The sequence below is a fragment of the Callionymus lyra genome, chromosome 15 (genome assembly GCF_982586985.1).
Source record: "Callionymus lyra chromosome 15, fCalLyr1.hap1.1, whole genome shotgun sequence".
In the NCBI taxonomy this organism is placed as follows: domain Eukaryota; kingdom Metazoa; phylum Chordata; class Actinopteri; order Syngnathiformes; family Callionymidae; genus Callionymus; species Callionymus lyra.
Window position 1 is genome coordinate 8,877,836 of NC_141832.1, and position 22,900 is coordinate 8,900,735.

General features: G+C 40.9%; 2 protein-coding genes across 3 annotated transcripts in view; both read left to right on the forward strand.

Moving 5' to 3' along the window:
- Positions 1 to 1,124: 1,124 nt before the first annotated feature.
- Positions 1,125 to 4,270, forward strand: txn2 (thioredoxin 2). The gene is made up of 4 exons (XM_087809301.1): positions 1,125 to 1,190; positions 2,378 to 2,637; positions 3,811 to 3,934; positions 4,018 to 4,270. The coding sequence occupies exons 2-4, from the start codon at positions 2,378 to 2,380 to the stop codon at positions 4,132 to 4,134; spliced, it is 501 nt and encodes a 166-aa protein (XP_087665427.1). The 5' UTR covers positions 1,125 to 1,190; the 3' UTR covers positions 4,135 to 4,270.
- A 7,870-nt stretch (positions 4,271 to 12,140) lies between these two features.
- Positions 12,141 to 22,900, forward strand: part of LOC148064801 (myosin-9-like) — a 30,288-nt gene continuing 19,528 nt past the window's right edge. Inside the window, exon 1 of one of the 2 annotated variants that reach the window (XM_087808662.1) lies at positions 12,141 to 12,320. The gene's annotated coding sequence lies outside the window, so the exon portion shown is untranslated. The remainder of the gene's footprint in view (positions 12,321 to 22,900) is intronic. The other variant, XM_087808661.1, reaches the window with a different exon arrangement.

The following is a 22,900-nucleotide window of genomic DNA, read 5'->3' on the forward strand; positions in this document are numbered from 1 at the left end:
TGACGAAGTCGTAACTTCTTTCATTTGTTTTCAAACCAAAATATGTCCAAAAATAAGCTTTGAAAGCTTCTGGACTCACTGTATCCTCTCGTCCTCAGTCATCGTGTGATGTTTAATATCAATGGTATTGTGAAAAAACGATGTTGGATTTCTCTCACACTGCTAATATAGTGTGTATGTACTGTACGCTTAATCCTTTTTGTAACCTGCTGTGAAACAAACATCTCGACCAGAGTACACAAGTGAAGCACAACAGTAAATATCACGACTCTTAAATATGTACGTGAGAGAAGAGCGGCCTTGAAGGATTAGACAGTGACGTTAGCATCAGGAGAACCAACAGGTTCTGACCCGGACTGAAGAAGCATCAACATCAGACGGGTAGTTACAGATCAATAAGTATGGATATAGATTTGTTTATTTATTATCTAATTCCAAAAAAGTTGCTTCAATTAAAAAAATAAAAATACTTTTTTCACAACTTCCACCGATTGAAGCAACTTTTTTAAGGGGGACTTAATAATTGAGACAAGAATTTCCTACCCATAAAATGACCCATAACCAAATATTAAGCAATATAAATAAAAATTACTTACTTACTTAAGTAAGTAAGTAATTAAGTAAAGGTTATTTGTAAAGCGCCTTTTCTAGACCAGGGTCACAAAGTGCTTTAACAATCAAAAACAATACACAGTTAAAATAAATACTTTAAATGTTATATTAACATATAACAATAATAAATAATAATATTTCCAATATTAAAATAAAAGTTTCAATTAAACCAAATTCAAACGCCTTTTTATTAAAACAATATTCTCTATCTGATGCGAGAATAAAGTATTTTTGTTTTTATTTAAGCTATTTTTTAATCCAATAGATTTATTTTAGAATAAATTATTTATTTAAAAACTGTATTTAAAAAAATGATTGAAAAATAAAAACACATTTACCTCAATAAACAAATATTATTTATCAATTGACCATCATATTTGAAAACCATCACAAACAAATTTCCCTCTGGTTTACAATTTATTTAACATTTATTATTTTGGAATCGCCACCAATTTCAATATGCGTTTCCACCCCTCACCACGTGATGTCGCCCTTTAAAGCTCCATGTTGAGCTCGACGGCACCGGAAGTACGTCACCGGTCTGTGAGGCCAAGTTCTCTAATAGCCGCAGAGCGAAGGTAAACACCTGAAATCTTCTTTTTAATCCGCGTTCAATTCAAACAAGCGTTTCTTGACATTTGTCCGTTTTAAATGTTTTGTTCTCGGAAAAGCGATAGTTAGATTTTCACGCGCAAGAGAGCGAGAAAAGCGAGGGAGAGAGAGAGAGAGGGAGGAGGACGAAGAGGGCAAAGTCATTGAACAACTATGGTGATCCGGAAATCAACCGGACGGTGAAACTGTCACATGTGCTGATAACGACCTTCAAATATGTAATCGTTGTTGATAAACTGTCACCGTGTGGATTAAAAAAAAAGGTTTATTTTAAGCCTAACATCGTGGCTTCTGACAGATTAAGATAGTTAGCTGTTCTAGTCACTCGTTATTCTGAATATATACTGAAGATTAATGTGAATAAACACTATTAATATTTTACACTAATGTATTATACAATCATAACAGCGCCTGTGGCTATTTACGGAATAAATGTAACACTTAAAATATAATGTAAATTTAATGTTAATGTAGTTTAATATTAAAACAAACAAACGTTATTGCCTCGTTTTATTTTTATTTAACCAGGTGCTGTAAACATAAACTAAAACAATCTCTCAAAATATTTTAACTCTGACGTCAAGGTCCTTTGTCTCCAGTGGTATTTGACACTGAAAATGGAAAATTATATTTTCTGTTCTCGTTATGGTGTTTTTTTATAATGATCAATAAAGTTGGATTCAGAAATTGCACTTCATAGACTGGTTTTATGGCTCAGTAGTAAGATTATCTTGGTTAAAGCAATTCACGTCCTTGAAAGGAAAAATATTTGGCCACAGTTACAACCAAAAGTGTTTACACTGGCGTTCTCTGTTGACATGTCAATCACACATACTGATGGTTCCACGCACACGGTTCAGGACCAGAGGAGAGAAATCCTTCCAGACTGTTGCTCCTAAGCTTTGGAACGATCTTCTCTCTCTTTGCTCTTGATGGCTCTACTGACTCCTTCAAGAAACATCTTAAGACGTTTTTATTTGTTCAGGCTTTTCACTGATTTTCTGGAACTCCTGTGTTGTTCTCAGTATTATTTTGATCTTTAAAATATATACTTTATTGAATATTGTTTTGATTGTTTAAGCGCTTTGTGACCCTGGTCTGGAAAAGCGCTATATAAATAAAAATGACTGACTTCCACCCGTGTCCCCCTCAGATGGCTCACCGACTCGTCGTACGCAGGATTCTGTCGCTCTCCGCAAAAGACACGCGTTGCCTTCGGACATGTTCGGCCTCCTCCGCACATCTGTCCACGTCCCTGCCGTCGGCGTCCACTCGGGTCTCCTTCCTGTCGCTGCCTCGTCCACTCCCGCACGTGTCCCGCCGGGGCGTCTCCTTCAACGTCCAGGACCACGAGGACTTCACGGAGAGGGTGATCAACAGCGACCTGCCCGTGTTAATCGACTTCCATGCACAGTGAGTCGGTGATACTGGTTGATGGTGAACACCTGGACATGATGCTTTTGTACACTAAAATGAAGGGGTTAACGTTAACATCTCTTTACTTGTAGTTCTGCTCTATAACCACTAGAGGGTCTCCATTCAAACGCCTCCTAATCTCATAACAGCAAAGACCTTCCAGTAGTTAGTCAGATGAAAATAATTTATTCTTGTAGACCTACTTCAAATAGCTACTAAATTATAGCAAACAAAAGATAAATCGCATAACTTCAGTTACCGTATAGTTTGCACTTAAAGCACTTAAGGCGCTTGATGGATCTACTGACTCCTTTTAAGAAACATCTTAAGACGTTTCTATTTGTTCAGGCTTTTCCTTGATTTTCTGGAACTCCTGTTGTGTTATCAGTTTTATCTTGATCTTTAAAGTATATACTTTTTTGAGTATTGTTTTGATTGTTTAAGCGCTTTGTGACCCTGGTCTGGAAAAGCGCTATATAAATAAAAATTACTTACTTATTTTACTTACTTAAAATCTTTGAATTTAAATGTTGGTACACTACGAAGCGGTACCGCCATAGGGCTCCAAAGTAATACTCCTTGCAGAGTAATACTACCAAGGTGCACTATATTTATTTTGTAATTTAAAAACCTTTTAAAACCCGTAGTATAGGCATGGGAAAAGTCATGGGGGGCCATTTGTGTCCCATGAGCAGATTTCATGCAAGCACATTATGTTCTTTATCTTTAGACTTAGATTGTATCATCTTGTTCTTTCTCTTTATTTCACTTTGTTCTTATTTTATTTTTTATGAATAATTGCTGTATAGCTGTGGCTAATTGGGAAAAAAAACAATTTCCCAAAGGAGACCTCCTGAGGGATTAATAAAGTTCTACCTACCTACCTATTATAAACTGTATAATTCAAACTGAGCAAAAAAAATATTAAATGTCACAAGTTCCCATTTGTAAATTGGAAAAGGACACAAAATAAGTGCCCCTGCTATATTTCTCTTCCTCAAATGTGGCCCTCATCCAAAAAAGGTTTGGACAACAACCTGCTTCAGTAAAATACAATCCAATTGTTGTACTAAAAGCTTACATTAAAACACGCCTCAATGGTCAACATTAGCTTAATGTCACATTTATGTTGTTGAGAAACAAACCGGGGTCTAAACGGCTTGTGTTCAGATGGTGTGGTCCTTGTAAAATCCTGGGGCCGCGGTTGGAGAAGGCCATAGCCAAACAGAAGGGACGCGTTGCCATGGCGAAGGTGGACATCGACGATCACACGGACCTAGCAATCGAGTACGGGGTAAGAAGTCTTCAGATTTTTCATCGACGACTCAAGTTCTTTACAGGTCCAGTGAAACTTTTTTTTATTTTTTATGACTCCAGGTGTCCGCCGTCCCCACCGTCATCGCCATGCGGGGCGGAGACGTGGTGGACCAGTTCGTAGGGATCAAGGACGAGGATGAGCTGGACTCATTTGTGGGCAAAATCATCGAACAATAAACCAAAAACCAAAAAAATCTTGGATCTGCTGCTTCACCTGGCAATTCTCCCAACTTCTGCCCCGAGCTGTGCGTCAGCGTTTCTCGGTTCTGGTTCCTTTTTCGACTTGTTCTGGGCCTGTCCCGGCTCTTTAGTTCTTCAGGACTTCTGTTTTATTGTCGGACTTCCAGTCCTGATTGTACCTCTCGACGTCATTCAACTGGGGGGAAAACTGTAGTTATATGATCTGTCCACAAGATGGCGATGTTTTCCCGCAAACATCAGAAGTGATTTTTACACCAGAATGCCTATAATAACCGAGGAAGTAGGTGTGTCTCTCAACTCCCGACTGTGAATTCTTTCATTTCTCTTCGCGCTGGAATCATGTTAAGTAATAAAAAATAGAAAAAAAGGAGTCAACCTCATATTTCTTCTTTGGGTGGACATGAAGTTTCCTGACTTGACTCTTTGACGTCACGCCTGACTTCACTCTTTCCTGACAGGAGGTCAAAGGTCAACGTTAAGTACCATTATGGCTTCACTTCACTCTTGTTAACAACCTATTTACTTTTTTATTATTATGGCTGAACACACATTCTCCAAATTTTCCTTCGACTTTAGAAAGTGATTCCCACAAGTAAGTAAGTAATTTTTATTTGTATAGCGCTTTTCCAGACCAGGGTCACAAAGCGCTTAAACAATAAAACATTATTCAATAAAGTATATACTTTAAAGATCAAGATAAAACTGATAACACAACAGGAGTTCCAGAAAATCAAGGAAAAGCCTGAACATAAAAAAAACCCACAAACATTGTTCTCCACTTGCATCAACACTAATAGTTGTACACACTCCATCATTAAGCCTGTGTGTGTGTGTGTGTGTGTATATATGTGTGTGTGTGAGAGCGAGCAGACGGATTAAGACGTTTCTGTGTCACCGCCCGCTCGAAACACCCGACTGAAGTAAAAGGAGGTCAAACGAGGCTGAGACGAGGAGCTGCACCTGCAGTTCTTCCGCTGGGCCGAAGACGCCAAACAAACCAGCCTGACCCGTCATGTGATCATCGACCGCAGCTGCCGGTTCTGGTCGTACCACACTGATCATTACACGTCGTCTGACTGGTGCTGACACACAAGTCCAGGGTGGTTGCGTCATCAGGTGAAGCCTCTCGGTTTGTCTTTGAATCATTGTCGTGAGATAAAAGACATTCCAGTGGGAGGGTTTTTTTCCGGGAAGGTCCAAAGTGACTCAACTGGATCCCAACATTCCTTCTTCTTGTTAAAACCCCCCCCAGTCTGGCTCAGGAACATCTTTTAAGTGCAGTTCTTACTCCACTACAGCAGGAGGCACCAGCGATGACATCATAAAGTGTATGAAAAAAATAACCTTCAACAAGCTCTAAAAATTAAAAAACAAACCAACTACACAAATGCTGTCTCAAATCGCATAGTTGCGTACTTAAAACTTAGTATTTCTAGTGCATGAGTGCGTCTCAATTAGTATGTGAAATGTAGTGCTAAATTGTCACTAAAACGTCCACAAAACTAAGGATCAATGGACACTTTCTACCCTGAACGGTCACCATCTTAGTGACGCTGACGTTATAAATGGAAGTTATATATATATATGTGTATATATATATATATATACTTACAGGTGCATTTTCAGCAGCCGTAGGAGGATGACACGTCTTCGGAGCTGATACCGGCGTAAATATCTCGTGAATATTTTGTTTCTCATATTTCTTGATCCAAACCAAACGTGCTGCCAGCAGGTGGCGATAGTGATCCTACATCTGGTTGAAATCATCGTTAAATAGTAGTAGAAGAAGAAGCTGTCGAGTCATTTCCTGTTTGTGCGTAGCGGCAGAGTTTGATTTGAGACATACTATCTGTGGAGAATTTTGCGTACTAGTAAGTACGTGATTTGAGACACAGCACCGCAGTTATAAAGAACAACCTGGGGTTTTCTACTTCATTCGTGCTCGGCCCTCTACAGGCTGTCGCCATGGGTAACACCGTGTGAAAGCAGTAGGATAAACAAACTCCTGTGCTGTGTCTCAAATCACATACTTCTCTTAGTATACTAGAAGTTAGTATGCATCGGGATAGTGTACGTACTAACTAGTACGCAAATTCTCCACAGATAGTATGTCTCAAATCAAACTCTGCTGCTACACACTAACAGGAAATGACGCGACAGCTTCTTCTTCTACTACTATTTAACGATGGTTGCAACCAGCTGTTTGAACGCTATCGCCACCTGCTGGCAGCACGTTTTGTAAGTTTGGAAAAATAAAGAAAAAATATGAGAATCGAAATATTCGCGAGATATTTAAGCTGCTATCAGCAGCGAAGACGTGTCATCCTCCTAATGCTGCTGAAAATGCACTTGTAAGTATATGAAAATATATATATATATATATATATATATGTGCATATATATGACATAACTTCCGTTTAAAACGTCATTAAGATGGCGGCCGTTTAGGGTAGATAGTGTCCATTGAACCATACTCAGTTTTGTGGGCGTTTTAGTGACAATTTAGTGTGCATGGCGCACTAAATTTCGCATACTAAGATTTGAGATGCACTTACGCACTAAAAATACTAACTTTGAGTACGCAAGTATGCGATTTGAGACACAGCACCGGTAGACCGCGCTTTGACAAAAAACGTGGCCATCAGCAGCCCGCACCCCACGCGTTGATCAACACGTTAGGGAGGTGCGGCCATATGTTGGGGCTGCCCCCTGCTGGTTGGCGAGTGCATCGTTCCTTCTCGGCAACCAGGTAAACACTCGAGGCCTGTAGAGGGCTGAACATGTATGAAGTAGAACTGTCGTTTTTTGCGGGTCACGGTTCTGGTTCTGGTCCAGTCCACTAAAGGTGTGTGAGCGTCACAGAAACACACTTCTACGCGCATGACGACATCCAGTCCAGAGCCTCGGTCCCTGAAACTTTTCAGTCTCATCCTCCCGGGTCCCGGTGACGACACCGGCTCCAAAGGTCGGGCCAGAACCGCTCGTAACCCTACACCTCTTCCGCCACACACAACAATAGACCACACCTCCGTGCTCGCTGCACACACTCTCGTGACCATATAAGGAGAAAAAACTGGTCCAGGGGAAGCTGCAGCTGCTGCTCGAACCACTGAGATCAGGAGCTGCAAGAATTCTTCTCTGCGAGAGAAACTTGTCATGTTCGCTCACGGCTGGACGTGTGTGTTTTCTGTGTCGACACTTTGTGTTGTCGCTCCAAACAATGTGTGTGACTTTGTGCGATAAACACGACATTTGCATCATTTTTCAGCCTCTGAGTCAAAGAGTTTCTCATCCTCCTGGTATTAGAGAGAAAAGATGTTCAGATGACTTCATCTTTTATTTTAAACAAGCTCGCTTTAATGACGCTCATAAAACGGGATTGTGTTTGTTTTTGACATCCTCCCAAAAACTGTTTAAGGTTTAATGGATTGAGCAAATAAAAATTAATATCCAAACATAAGCATGATTTTCACTAAAGATGGAACACGTGAGTTTCTCTGACTCAGACTAGAAAACCAAGAACGATTACAGTTCAGCCTTTTTTTAACCACACGTAGGTTTATCTCAAAGTAATGTTCGAGACTTTTATTGTCATAATCATTTACACAAGAACAAAAATGTGTATTTACAGGAAGTATGAGTCAGATATTGTCTTTTCATCATCAGTCTCTTCAAATCAAACCAATTAAATTCCTTTTATTCAAGTTTTACTCTTTTTGAATTATCTTTTTATTTTCATCTCACTTTATTTCTCTTTAATACACATGTACTACTAATGCAACTACTTCTACGACTACTTCTACTATCACTACAACTTCTACTACTAATTATTCTACTTCTACTACCCCGACTACTACTTCTACTTCTACTACTACTTCTAATTCTACTACTACTTCTTCTACTTCTACTATTTATTCTACTTCTACTGCTTCTACTACTACTACTTCTACGACTACTTCTACTACTAAATCTACTACCACTACTACTAATTATTCTACTTCTACCACTACTTCTGCTACTAATTCTACTACTTCTACTATACTTCTACTTCTACTACTAGTTCTACTACTTCTTCTACTTCTACTACTACTTCTTCTTCTACTCCCACTACTACTAATTCTGCTACAAATTCTACTACTTTTTTCTTCTTCTCCTTTGTATTCTTCCTTCTTTTCTTCTTTTTCACAACCTTTTTCATTGTATTTCAACTTTTCCACATCGTTCATTTTACTTCACGCCATCATTTCAACTGTTTGAACACATTTTTACTTTGAATACTAATTCAATAATAATTCTATATAATACTTTTTATATATACATCTCTCTACTATGTTTGAACGGTCGCCAAGCAATGAAATTTCATTGCCAGTTTCACTGCTGTGTTGTCTGTGCAGTGACAATAAAAGAAAGTCTAAAGTCTAAGGTCTCTAATACTTTCAAGTATTTCACTTTCACTCTCTTTAGATTAAGTAGAGTTTCTTCTGCACATGCAATTCTTCTAGTTACAAATAAAAAGTGTTTTTCTTATTAACAAAACACTTGTTGAAATGGTTAAGTTCTCACGACACAGATTATGTGTGTGGCTGGAGTCGACTGTTTGCTCCGAACATTCAAGCAAGTCTGTGTTGAATTTGGTCTCATTGTATCCACGGCCCTGGATCTGGATCTGGATCTGGACCCGTCAGTCATCGGACGCCTCGTTTAGATCTGACCGTCGTGTGGAGCAAATCCTTTTAGGACCTGTTTCATCTCCATTTGTCAACACATGGATCCGTTTTGTGTTTATATTTCAGTCATTTTAAACAAGCTCAGTCATCCGTCAGAGACTTGGAGTAGAGCTCTGTTTTTTTTCTCAAATGTGTTTCACGGTGGAGGCCACGGGGCGCACCCAGCCGCTGTAGAATAAAGGTTTTTGTTGCCCTCGAACAGAAGCCGTGTGTGTTTGCGCAGAAGGTCGCCCGGGTCTCTCCAGAGAGGGCGACGAACATGCTTCCAACATGCGACATGAATGGCTCTTTCTTTTCCCGCCGACAACCGCACAACAGCTTCACACACCCTGAACCGGAGACACACCCTGCTGCTGGGCCGAGGAAGCAGGAGAAAGTCTGGGTCATGGTGAGCGAGCAGGAGGGCGGGAGAGAGTCAGATGTCCATATTTGGTCATTCATGGCTTCATTTTCAGAAAAAAAACCCTGCTGTGTTGACATGTGTTTGTTGTTGAGACTCCAGAACACATAAACATCTCAAACACTCGCGCCGCAGATCTGGTTAAGTCGCAGAAAACGGGTCGACCTTTGAACCCCGTGGGGTAGTTCCTATCGATCGTGAGTGCGAGTTATTGATCTTTCCAGAGCGACCGCACATGTGACGTCCAGCTGCTGAAGGTGCACGAAGACACATTCCTGCGCGTCACGGGCGCCTCGGCGTAAATCGCACGGTGTTTTCGGAAAATGAGATTTTCCAGCGTCTGTCAGTGGATGTCAGTCAAGCCTGAGGAACGATTGCTGCAGCCAAAGAAACTTTTTTATTGTTTCCACCTCATGTCTTCCAAGAACGTCTTCCATAAATCACCACATCGTCAATTATCTTTTTATTATTATGTTGACAATTTTATATTTCTAATTAAATCGTTTTATTTATTGACCTCATTCGTTTCTTCCTGTATTTACAGGGTTTATTTGTTGCCAGTTATTAATAATGATTTATTTATTTATAGTGGATTTATTTCATCATCTTATATTATTTATTTAATATTTTAGCTGATTTTATCACAATCTACTGTCATAAAAAGTCCTTTTTTTAAAGTTACTTTTATAATCCCTTGTGTTTTTTCGATTTATATTCTAAATAACTTTCTAAAATTCAAGTTCCTTGTTTTAACCCTTGCGTTATCTCAGGGTCAAGGTGACCCGAAGGCCCGACAACAAATGTATCCCTTGTGCTGTGTAAATTCACATGCAGTGGTGGAGGTCATTGACCTTGACCCAGAGCCGACACAAGGAATACCTTAGACAGATCTTTTTTTTTGCTGGCCTTTGGGTCACTTGGACCCTGAGACAACACAAGGGAAACCACAAACACATTTGTTTTCAGGGTCACTTTGACCCTGAGATGGCACAAGAGATAATTCATAATGAGTAGATTTTGATATTCTTCCCTCATTGAGTAAAATTTGATTTTTCTAAGCAGAAAGTTCACAAAAAAGATGAAACATACACACAAATATATATAAAAAACTATTAATAATAAAATACTAATACTAGCAACAATATTAATACCAATAATACAACTTATATGTAACACATATGTGGGGTTAAGTAAGTATTTTTAAGCATTTAATCACTGTATATATATCTAAACATAAATACAAATACTTTCTTTGAAAACAAATAATTTATAAATAATAAATAATAAAGGTTTCAATTGGGGTTGAGATGTTGTATTTACAACAGGGGCCAAAATATGTTCACAATATTAGTCTCTGGCTAAATAAAGTGTATATTTACCAAACTTTCCCTTACAGCAAGTAAAATATTTTCTTTATATATACAGTATATATAATTGTTTGATTAACTTACTTTGACTTTGAGCCAACCACTGACCAGGCCTCATAACTTGGTGTTTTAGACACTTATCTTGATTCAACTGTGTATTAGTACAACCAACATCAAATAGTTTATTATGATCAAAACTGTCGTCAAATATCAATATTATTACCACTATCATCACTTTGAGCTCCTGAAAAATCTGCACGCGGAGGAAATCAAAACAAAGGCTGTGAAACTCTGATAGTAGATGGTGTTTGACTTTTGATTGTGTTGTTTTAGAAAGTTTAACACAGAAGCTAAAGCACACACACACGCGTGTCGCCGAGAAGACGACGCCGAGGTCACGCTGAAGTGTGCGGGATCACCTGAGGATGTCGAGAACGTTGAAGAAAGTTGCAACTTTGATTAAATAAGAGCGACAACAGGTTTAAATAAAGCCGGTGGTGGCATGAAGGCTGGCTCGCTGCCCCTGTTCCACTTGGCACCGGTCGGATCCCTTTGGTCCCTGGAGGTGGAAGTCCAGACCCAAAACCATTTTTTTTTTAATCTTTGTCACTGCTTCACTCGGAACTAAATACTTCTTCATTTATAGTCACATGATCATCTCTGCTGCAGCACATTTGTATTTAATCGAATCATTTAACCTGCAATTATTATTTGAATCCATTTCGTCTCGAGCTAGAAAAAAAAACATTTCCCGAGCCAAGACAAACAGTCAGGAGTGATTTAAGGACGAGTGCTTCACACTTTAAGACTCTGACCCGCGGCAGTTCCCATGTCAGCCCCGGCGTGTCTGTTCGTGTCTCACCTGACGGTACAGGTGCAGCGTGGGAATTCAACCTGCTCCTGAATACACCTGTCGACGGATGCGAGTGAAGGCCGGAATCAGAAACGGCATTTATTGGTATAGTTTATTCAAAATATGCTATTTTTTTGCTGTAAAAGTCTCATAAACCAGGTCAGACGTCAAATAAGGTCGGCCATCTTTTCTCGATCGCACTCTGGCCGGGGGAAGATCACGACTCTCTACGACTTTCTGAAGTTTTTAAAAAAAAAAATCTGTCCCGTGTTGTTGCTCCAGGAATGTCTTGTTTTCTTTGTTGACACACTGGGCGAGGAAAAGGGGGGAGAAAAGAAGAGTCCCGTCCTGGGAAAGCCTGGTACATATATGGACATAAAAATCCTTAGTATGCACATACCTCCGTCATTAAACGGCTTCATCCCAGAACCCCCTTCGCCATCATGTTTTTTTTTTTTTCAATGTCCCGCCCACTCACTCTCAGACAGGCGTCTGATTGGTCCGCGCTGTTCGGGATTAGGAAATGCGCGGCGCTGATTGGTGGAGGGGGGTGGATCCAAGCGCGCCGTCCCTTCGGACCACACCCCAGCGCTGGACGCACTGACTGACACGAGCTGGACGAACCAGTGAGCTGCGGAGGGAGGGCAGGCGGAAGCAGAGGAACCGAGGAGAGAGAGAGAAAAAAAGCGATAGAAATAGTGAGGGAAGCAGAGAAAGAGAGGGAGGCTCACCAGTTGTAAAGTCCAAACTCCCCGCTCGTCGAAAGAGAAGTTGGACGCACCGAGACATCTTTTTTGCTGCTCTTCAGAAAGCAGGTAAAAATATCTTTAATATTATTTATATCTGCTCGTTTTAACCACCACTTCACTCACGGTGAGCAAACCAGGAAGCGTTGCTAAGTCACAACTTTGACCACACTTTTTCTTTTCTTTTTTTAACTCCCCCCTTTTTTTTCTCTCCCCCTGACTTTCATCTCCACCATTTCAAACATGGATGGCTTTGTTTTGTACGTTTTCCAAGTGGAAGAAATGGTCGCCATGTGCGGTGTGTGTGAAGGTTTTAGCAGCAGATTCATGGCAGCTGCCCACAAGCTAAACGTCGTAGCGGCAGACAGGAAGTGATTCGCCTGAATGAGTTGCAGAAAATGCCGGTGAAGATTTTCGACTATAAATGGAATATTTTTATTTTTTAATGAACGCTTCAAAATACATAGTGATGCGAAGACGTGGTTTTTTTTTTGACTAGTTGGTGGAACTTTTTTGAGGGTTTAAAAAAAAAGTGCCGCTGTGTGTGGCCGGTCATGTCTGCCTGGAGCAATGACGTCATCCGCTCACCGGCGCCCATCTAAACCCTCGCGAAGCATGTCAACATGTCTGCCGCTGTGTCGCTGCTTTTTATGACGTGTTTCTGTCCCTCGATCACACCTAGACAAATTACTTTTTTAACAAGCCTAGTCCAGGTATATATTTCATTGTTGAACATGTTACACAAGCGAGTACTTTTAACGACTGTGTAAAATGTTTTTATTCATTCATTGTTGGCTTGTGACTAAACCTGTAGAACAGGGACCAACAATTGGATTTCCTCAGGGGCCACATTATTTATATATATATATAATATATATATATAAATAAATAATGGTGTGACTGGTGTAAGGGCCCATCAAAGCAACAAAAAGGTACAGATAAAAGGAGCTTCAAGGTGATGGGGAAACTTTAAAGGACACTATAAAACAAGCTTAAACTGTAATTTGATGCTCCTTAATACATATAAAAATGTGATATAAACTACTTTTATTTTCAAAAAACATTGCCCCAATAAAGGAAATATGAGTTAAATAATAACATTTGTGAGTTATACTTTTTATTCTCCCGAGTGACACGCATATATATATATATATATATATATATATATATCTCAGAGGGCCGCACATTGCTTTAGAATAATGTCTTTGCAGGTGGATTATACACGTTTTTTTAAAATGTATTCTTATTTATTCTTCATCTTTCTTCCTCCCACCATGTGTTATTTCCAAAGACCTTCACTAAACTTACCTATTTTTATTAGTTTAAATAAAATGTACCAAAAATGTGAGGCGTTATTTGGAGGATTACACTTCTTCCTCATGGTTTGACATGTATGTTTCATTTTAATGTTTTGCTTTTACCCGACATCAGCATCAGGCTTTTCAACATTACATTATTACTTACATTTTTTTTTTTTTAATTGGTGGTAAAATTATTTGTATAACAATCTGACAAAGTCCAAATAAGCAATTTCAAGCGCACCTCGAGGAAGTGGAGCACTGAGGAATTAATAATTCTCTTGGCAGTTAATAAAATGGTGTAAACTGGTCAACGAACAAGTCGAAAACCTAGTTAAGGATGGTAAAAAAACAACTCCTTTACCATAAATTCTACCTCCTCAAACGATTCTGAACAGACGTGGACATCCCGAGTTATGTTACAAAGTGTGGCAACCCCCAAAATGTAGCGCCACGCCCCAGAACTTGCATCAAACAAACACCCTCACAAGTCAATAGCCAACATCCCTGCGGTCCGTTTACCCACAGGCTCCTGCAAGACAAGTCAATATCTTATTAGGAGCGCCCCATCCCCTAAAACACACTTTTCAAAAGTCGGTATTATTTCCTGCTTGTCATGTAAACATTGTATTGTTGCTCTTCTGTTTACTTTGACGGATGAGCTTGAGCAGCACTTAACAATTTAACTTCTACACACACTTAAAGATGAACCCGTTACAGTCCGTCTAAACACGAGTCTTCCTCTGGAAACGCTGCGAGTGTATTTTCCACCCGATCATATCTTCCCTGCGATCGGACGCATACAGCCCTAGTATTGTGCTCCGTCAGTAGGATGTATGTTTGCTCACTTACATGGCACATCATTGTGTTTGCACATCGGGGGGGAACAAACAGTCTCTGGTATGCTCGCCGGCCATCTCAACCTTTGACACTCCCGTCTGGACAGGGCGAGTTTTTCACCTGCAATCCACAGATGACAAGATTATCTTCGAAAGGAGTTCTTGTTGACGGACGACAAGATCATCTTCCAGAGAAGTTCTTGTGATAAGATCCAGAGCAGCAGCTGAACATGTTCAATGTAGAATCGTCATTTTAAATTCTTCACTATTGTGAATCACTATTTCATATCCTGACTTTGTCACGACACGCATGGCCGGCCGGTCGGTCCATTGTGCAACGTCTCTCCGTTATTGCCGGTCTCGGTTCCCCTCGAGCGAGACCTCCTCCCCCCTGCAGAGATGGTTAAATTCCATCATCTGTGTGTCAGCCATGTCCAAACCCGAGGCCCCCGGAGTGACTCGTGTACTGTTGGGAAGACCAAATTAAATGCAGGCCCTCCGAAGGAGTGAACAAGGCCACTCTTGTGCGGAGGAGGCCGAGCGGCGACGCGAGTCAAAGCTAAAGAGGATGTTTTAACTTTGGGGTTGCCGTGACCACGTTATTTTGTCTGTTCCTCATCGAAAAGGTTTGGATGCGACGACTCTGCCTTCATTATCAGTGTGGCCTTTAGAACTGTGATCAGGAAATGATGTTGTTGTCGTACTCAAGGATGGTACTTTCTTTATCACGATCGTTCGATTACCTGTTGGCAGTTAAATACCCAGAAGCCACCCTGGTTCTGGAGCAAGTGAAACCAGTGCTGTGTCTCAAATCGCATACTAATCTTAGTATGCTAGAAGTTAGTATGCATCAGTTTAGTATGCATACTAACTAGTACGCAAATTCTCCGCAGATAGTATGTCTCAAATCAAACCCTGAAGCTACACACTAACCGGAAATCACATGACAGCTTCTTCTTATACTTCTATTTAACGATGTTTCAAGCAGCTGTTTGAACGCTATCGCCACCTGCTGGCAGCACGTATTGCAACTTTGGAAAAAGAAATAAAGAAAAAATATGAGAATCTAAATAATCGCGAGATATTTAAGCTGGTATCAGCAGCGAAGACGTGTTTATCCTCCTGCTGCTGAAAATACACATTTAAGTATATGAATATATATGCATTTATATATGACGTAACTTCAGTTTAAAACGTCACTAAAATGGCAGCTGTTTAGTATGGTTAGTGTCCATCGAACCATGCTAGTTTTGTGGGCGTGTTAGTACGCCAATTTAGTATGCATGGCGCACTAAATTTCGCATACTAAGAATTGGGACACACTAACGTACTAAAAATACTAACTTTTAGTACGCTAGTATGCGATTTGAGACACAGCACATGAGAGCACCTGACCGGGCGGTGGCCATTTTGAGACCAAAACAGAGACACGAGCACAACCGCCACAGATATCATGTTTACAAGGTTCCTGGGGATTTTTAGGAATTGAATTCATGAATATAGAAACGAGGCTTAAATTGGAATTAAAACGGTCTTAAATCTCAAGTATAAGTAAAGCATAACTTGAGATTCCAAGTTGGTTACAAATCTCAAATGATCTGGATTAATCAATTCATTTTTAATAGTTTAACAGATTGACATGTTTTCACAAAAGCGTAACAGACAGAAAATGCATGTTACGGTTCTACTCCAATACAATATAAACTATGGAAAAGAGGTTTATCGTACATTAATTTAGGAATTGGCTTCCATCTGTTTTTTCTTCATGGCTGGACGTGGTACCAGGTGAAGTGTACGAAGCAGGAGTGGATTTTGTACGGGAAAATTGTTCAAAATTGGCACGATGGGAGTCGATTAAAAGATTTTAGTTGTCATGCATATTTTATGAGTAAGCATTTGGGAAAAGTTGTCAAGTGGTGTTTTGAATGCTGAGATGGTTTGAATTGATTTTTATGATGAACTTGCTGTACGTTGTATTCTCACAGGTAATTTGTATACTTTGCATTTACAGTTGTTACTTCAGGAAGCTTTAACTTCTCCTTCCGTCTGGTTAAATGTTTCTGTTGTGAGCTAAAGAACCAAATTAAAAGGTGCATGTGACTCAAAAATAAAAGCGTCACTTCAACCCTCAGTCTGTTGTGTAACGCCGTCAGTCAAGTGTGTATCGATTATTGCTGCGTTGAACAGTCGTCCACACTGTTGTCCACTCACACGGTCCAGCATTGTTCAAGATGACGTACGTTTAACGTACTCAAGACTTGAATTGACACACTTATCTTATCTGCACTTGGTCCATGTTAGCAGAACTTCAGGTGACACAGCAGTGTGATGGTCGTAATGGCAGGAAAATTGGCTTGTGTATGGATTTTACTCGATATAGAAATCACATTTTTGTGTAAGTCAATCTCAAGCTCTACAGTCACGGGTTTGTTTTTTCTTTCAAAGCTTTGTTTCTTTCCTCCTCTTGGTTTATTTGTCGTCCTTTCCTTCCTCTCGCGGGCGAACACCTGAACATGGAGAACAAATCCAGGAAATGCCTGAAGGAAACCATACAAGGACAGAAGAGAATTTGAAGCGAAACCTTTAACTATTCCAACGAGTGTTGAGGGAGCTGTAAATTTTCCCGTGTAACATATATTGGATTTAGTTCTTTGGATCAGTTTCCCAACAGGTTACACTACTATACAAAAATGTCCAAAGTGATTTATATTTAATAAAAATGTAGTCTTCATTTATTTAAGAGGAACCCATTCAGAGTACAAAAAATGTACAACCAAAAACATTGTAAATGTTTTTTTCTTTTATTTAACGCCACATAAATGTCCCAGAAAACGTTTTAAAGTGCAGATTCAAAGACACTTCTTAACCATTAATTAAGATTGCAACAAACTATTTCACCTTAAAAGCCAGTGTGAAAAGTTGTCAGTATCTGTTGGTTCTTCCATCGGTTGCACATGAAATCTTATCGAATGCAGACGGCATTAATATGGCCTGTCATGGTCCCGATTGTGGGGAATTATGATGATTTTCATTTGCACCCCTGAGGATTTTTCATGGTAGACGTGAGATCAGGAAGGAGGAATCACTGCTTCAGATGACAAGCCCTCAGTGAGCTGTAGTACCTTTTATGGCAACTTTTTTTTTTGTTGGCCACGTGTGAAACAGTTATGGTTTCGTAGCCGCATCTCGTCATGAATCTTCTTTTATTTCCTCTTGAGCTTAAATCAGGACGTTTGCTCAATGGTTTCCTGATGTTGCTCAGGGATCAATAAAGTTTGATCCATCTATCTGGCGGTCCGTTGACCTTCTGACTGACTTCACAGCTAAGCTACGAAAAGAGATAAGGAACGATAAGCAGACGGAGCCATAAAAGAATAAAGAGTGGGAGTGAAAGTCGTAAAAAATTTGACTCTTTCTCATAGACCCTGAGAGCAGTTCTTCCTCTGCATTCTTGTGTTTGACGATGCGGTTGTTGGCGACTGTCGGAAAATAAACATCACTTTCAAAATGTAATTACCGCCGTCACATGCTGCTGTGTGTTCATTAATCGTTGATAAACATGGAGTTTGTTCTTTGACCCGGAAGAGGATTCAACAAGGCCCTCGAAGTAGGCGTTGCTTGGGTCCAGCTTAATGTTTATATCGCATCTACGTCGCGAAACGTATCCTCTTGTCGCCGCACTAACCCGGCAGGTAGAAAGCGACGTGATCGGAGCTGAAGGGCAAAAGTATCGGTCATTAGCCGTTCCTCTCTCCTCACGTGTTCCCCGTCGGACCGTCCAAGCGTAAGAAAAGGGAGTGAAATTCACCTCAAAGGTCTGCGAGGTTCAGTCGTCAGGCTCCGCAAAAGGGAGTCGGAGCCAAGACCCGGCTTGTTATAATCCCTGGACGTGGGTACGGCTGCTGAAAGTGAAACTGGATCTCAGAGGAGGGCAGGAATGTGGAAAGTAATGTGGAAAAGGCGACGTAGATTTGTCTGCAGTTATTTTCCGACCATAGCATAATTTACTGGATCTGCTCAGCGAGTGCCACCTTCCCTGCTTCGCCTCGGCAACAATAAGTTCCACAAATGGCAAAATAGTTTTCTCACTCGCTCATTTCCCTTTTTTTTTTCTGCCCCCCCCTTCCCTTCGCTTTTCTCATTCTGCCACACCCCACGTTCGACGGTGGGTGACGGGGAAATAAGGGTTTTTGGTGGAGCTCGTAATGAATTTGACTGACTCTGTCCTTTTATAGAAACGCTCGCTGCGAGCGGAAGTATCTTTCGCTGAGTAATAAGTTAATGCTGGGGTTTGAACACATGGTTGGCTTAAAAAAAAAAAGCTCAAGATACTTGCAGAAAATTCGTCTTTTTTAAGGGTTCATATTTTTTATTAATACTCATCTTTTTAAGAACAAATATCGTAGGAATCTTAAATGTTTCTTAGTCTTTTTTTTTCCGTTCCGATCCCATCATAGAACTTTGATCAACTAGAATGAAATTTTAAACAAACTTTAGTCTAAAAATGAGAGGTTGACGTCGGTCTCTCTCTCTCTCTCTCTCTCTCTCTCTCTCTCTCTCTCTACCAAGTCTCTCGTGAGTTTACTCAATACCAGTCTGTTCTTTTGAGAAACCCATATGCTGGAGCTGACCTTTGACCCCACAGCCACAGAGTAGGCGCGGTGTCCAGGAAGTGTTTTCTGAATCAGAAACGTTTTTTTTTCTGCTCGAAACACCAACCCTGAGCTTACAGGTCTGTGAGGCTTTTGTCTCGGGTCACACAGGGAGAAAAACTTTACATTTGTGTACTATTGATAAGAACTGTCTGGAAGTTGTTTTTAAAGACCAGGTTTTCGACATGAACCTTGTGTCCCTTTACACATCAAGATGCTTATTTCGGTCCAAAAATAAACCCGACTACGATAATTGAAACTGTTCCGTCGAGCTACAAAGGTTGAAAACCCCCCCCTTGTTCTACACAATCCTCACATGTCTGGAGTATTTTTAAGTCTTGTCCTCGCACCGGATGTAATCTAATCTTCTGATAGTCGAGCGAACAGTTCGCCCTGTTAACATTTGTCAAGCTTGTTTGTTTTCTTCTCGTGCTGCCGACTGTATCGCCAGGTGGAGATTAATGGAATACAATGTTTTTTATGTCACCGCCAGCATCTTTTTCATCGTTAAAAATTAAAGTACAAAAGCTTTTACTGCGAGTCTAAAGTAGTATTACCTCTCCTTGTTCAACGTTGTCAGTTCAGAAGCCTGACTTTCTTTCAGAAGGACGATTAAATCTTCAGTTTTCAGCAAAACCTTCATCACAAGTGATTAGATAGTTGTGTCAACATCGTCAGAAGATTGGGTTGCGATAAGTCGCCCGGTTGACATTTTGCGGCACGTTGCCTCCCATAAACAAGACTTTCAAGTCTCCTTTCCGATTAGATGGACTGAACCGTCCCGACCCGGGATCGGTTCTGTAGCTCTGGGAGCGTCAATCCAGGCGTGAAGGATCGAGAGGGAGTCGGATGTATGGACGTGAAGAATGGAGCTTAATAGACGACAAGGTTGACCTGCTTTCTGAAACCGGGGCGAGTTCTGAAAAGGACGTCCTGTAACAGTTTATTTATTTTTTTTATTTTTTTACGTGTCCTTCACGTGAGCGTCAACCCCATCATGTCACTTTGTCGGATCTTCAGGATGTTTTGACTCGTGTTCAGCGTGCATAGAGTCGTCTGAGAAAAGCCATCGGTGTTATTTCCGTCCTTGCGGTTCTGTCTCCGGAGGCCCCGATCAAACTGTGTCACTCTCGTTTCTATGTCAGAACTGTTTCAACACACCAGGAGCAGCTGCGTCTCTTCGCCGACGATTACTCAACGTCTCACAACTTTATACACTCGAGATGTTTTCTTCACAGAGTACACACTTCCAACTCAAGTTTCTGAAATATAGTGTTTATTGTTTATGTCACTATGTTTCACAACCAGGGTGGAATCCTAGATCCAAGCCAAGGTTTTTTTTGGGTGTTCCCGTTCGAATCATCTTTTTAACTCCCTACTTATTTTAAATTGTTTCTCATTTGTATTTGGCCCAGAAGTATTTACCCGACATGTTTGCACACGTCGGTGATCTTTACATGATCGTGAATTTATAATAAGGCTGCCCCGCGATTGACCGTGACGTTTTAACCGAATTACCTCACGCAGGAAAACCAACCACGTGGTTACCGGAGACGTTTTTGCGGTCGCGCCCACAGACAGATGTGTATAAATATCACAAGACGCCGCGGCGTTTAATGTGCCCGTCGGTTAGGGTTAAAGGTTGTTGATCTACAGTAAATATCTACTCTCGCATGTGTGCGTTTCGTGATTTAAGTGATGAGCGAAACCATTGATTTTTATTCACTCGTTCAAGACTTTATTCCGAGTCGTGTTTCATGAACATAAGTTAAGTCGTCAAGTTAAGTGTAACCGTATGATTATAAGTATTTTCACAGCTTGGCTGGAGTTTGTAGATTTAAAATGTGACTCAAGTTTAACTTTTTTTTTTTTCCTCCAACTTTAATTTCAATTTTGCTGCAATTATTTATAGTATTTATACAGGAACTGCTATTAAACATCTTCAAAGTAGATACCGAGTCCAGGTCAGAGTTTAAGGAAGTGGACGGTAGGAAAAGGGCTCGGAGGGTCTGAGAAAGATTGAAGGAGGCCGGTGGACGGAGAGTAGAAATGTGTGGAATGCCAGTCTCTCCCTGATAAAGAGCGAGTATGGGAGGAATGCGACCCTGAAAAGACTGGATAAACAGTGGTAGGGGGGGGTCGCTGGGGCGTCTTTAGAGTGACGGGAGAGGAACCAGAGGCTGAGTTAGGGGGTCTAAAGCCAGCTGAGAGGTCCAGTGCAGCTAATTTTTTTTCCTCCACGACGGGATGGGGTTCATGGGGGTCGTACGACCGAAGAAGAGGCAGCGTGAGCAGAGATTGATGTCGGCTGAAGCCAGACGTTGTTGAGGGAAGACGGAGGGAGGCAGGAGACATGGGAAGAACCCCCCCCCCTTGTTTTCCTCCCACAGATTAGGGTTAATGTACTGGAACAGACTCTGCTAAAATCCGCTGTTTTTTTTTTTTAGGGGGGGGGGGCTTACTTAACAGCCTGTGACCCCCATAAAATACTTCTATCCAGACGTTTCATCGCTGTACTGTCAGTGGACAAGTGGATAACAAAATCCTTTTGTGTTTTAAAATACTTAAAGTGACGGAAGGAAGCTTTTTTTGACTCTGAAGAAGAGGGCCACAATTTACGTAAAAGCAATTTAGGGGCCAAACATGTCGAGTACATTTTTTTTTTTTTACGATCTCGGTACATAGTAATTACCTTTTTTATTCAATACGTACACATTTAAACTGTAAAAATAATTTTCATCCCATGGATGTCGGAGGCCAATAACTACTCAAGGGCCGATACGATATGTACGGTCTCAGGATGCAGATGCAATGTAGCCATGTTGTTGTCCGTATCCTCTTGTCCTCAGTCATCGCCGGGTTCTCGTGGGCTTTCATTCTTCCTTCAGCCCGGAGAGGACGTAATGACGGCTGCCATCTTGCAACCGGATTTTTCATTATCATACAAAAATGATAAAATGGAGTGAATATTTGCATGTTAATTGTACATAAAAATATAATTTATACATTTTATACTGACTTTATTCAAATGTAAACCATTAAAGAACAATGATTAAAAACTTTTGAAAGCAAAAATGGAAAATTGATGCAGTACTGTGAAGTAAAACATCAGTGTATTGATATATTCTCACACCCCTGGTCACAAGCAACAGAACTTCTGAAGGGCTGCAAATGGACCCCGTGGGCAAGACTTGGGGGACATTCCTGCGCTAGCTTGTCGGAGAACTATCGCCGCATAGATTTACATGAATACAAGTCGGGGGGTCAGATCTTGGAGGAGATCATGTGAATCTCGAGCTCTCTTTCGTAGAATTACAACATCCAGCTTGAGAATTTGGCACCGGCGTCGAATCCCACTGGTGCTCGTGTTGTGTAGTCGGAGCTGCGTTTGTTTTTATGTCGACAATAGACGAGTAAGAAAGTAAAATGAAGACATGTGAGGAGATGGTTGGGTTCGAGCCGGTGGCGCCGCCGGTGCTGCTGGGAAAACGTTGACGCTCTCCCGCTGTGCGAGAATGATAGTTGAGACGGTGAAGTCTGGGGCAATAGTGTCAGTGCAGAAGTCTCTTCCCTGCACCCACACTTGTTATCTCCTTTCTCTCTCGGTACCGGTTCTACTGGTCCGGTCGCTCGAGCGCAGCACGCCCTCGCAGCAGGTGCTTTTGAAAACTCGTTCATGCTTGTTCCTCTTGATGTTGTTTGATCATTAATCTTTAAAAAAAAAGAGTTGTCACTTCCTGTTTAGCGAAATGTGTTGAAATTCACACGATTCTTCCGTGACTTCCTTCAAGCGGTGGATAAGGAGTGATCTGTGAGTTAATGTGGGGGTCAAAGGTCATCTGAGGCCGGGGCCAGGAAGC

What these genes read in the sequence shown, in the direction of transcription:
- txn2 (XM_087809301.1), top strand. Translation starts at nt 2,378, where the DNA reads ATGGCTCACCGACTCGTCGTACGCAGGATTCTGTCGCTCTCCGCAAAA. An exon ending in TTAATCGACTTCCATGCACA is followed by an intron (nt 2,638 to 3,810) that starts GTGAGTCGGTGA and finishes GCTTGTGTTCAG; the next exon opens with ATGGTGTGGTCCTTGTAAAA. An exon ending in ACCTAGCAATCGAGTACGGG is followed by an intron (nt 3,935 to 4,017) that starts GTAAGAAGTCTT and finishes TTATGACTCCAG; the next exon opens with GTGTCCGCCGTCCCCACCGT.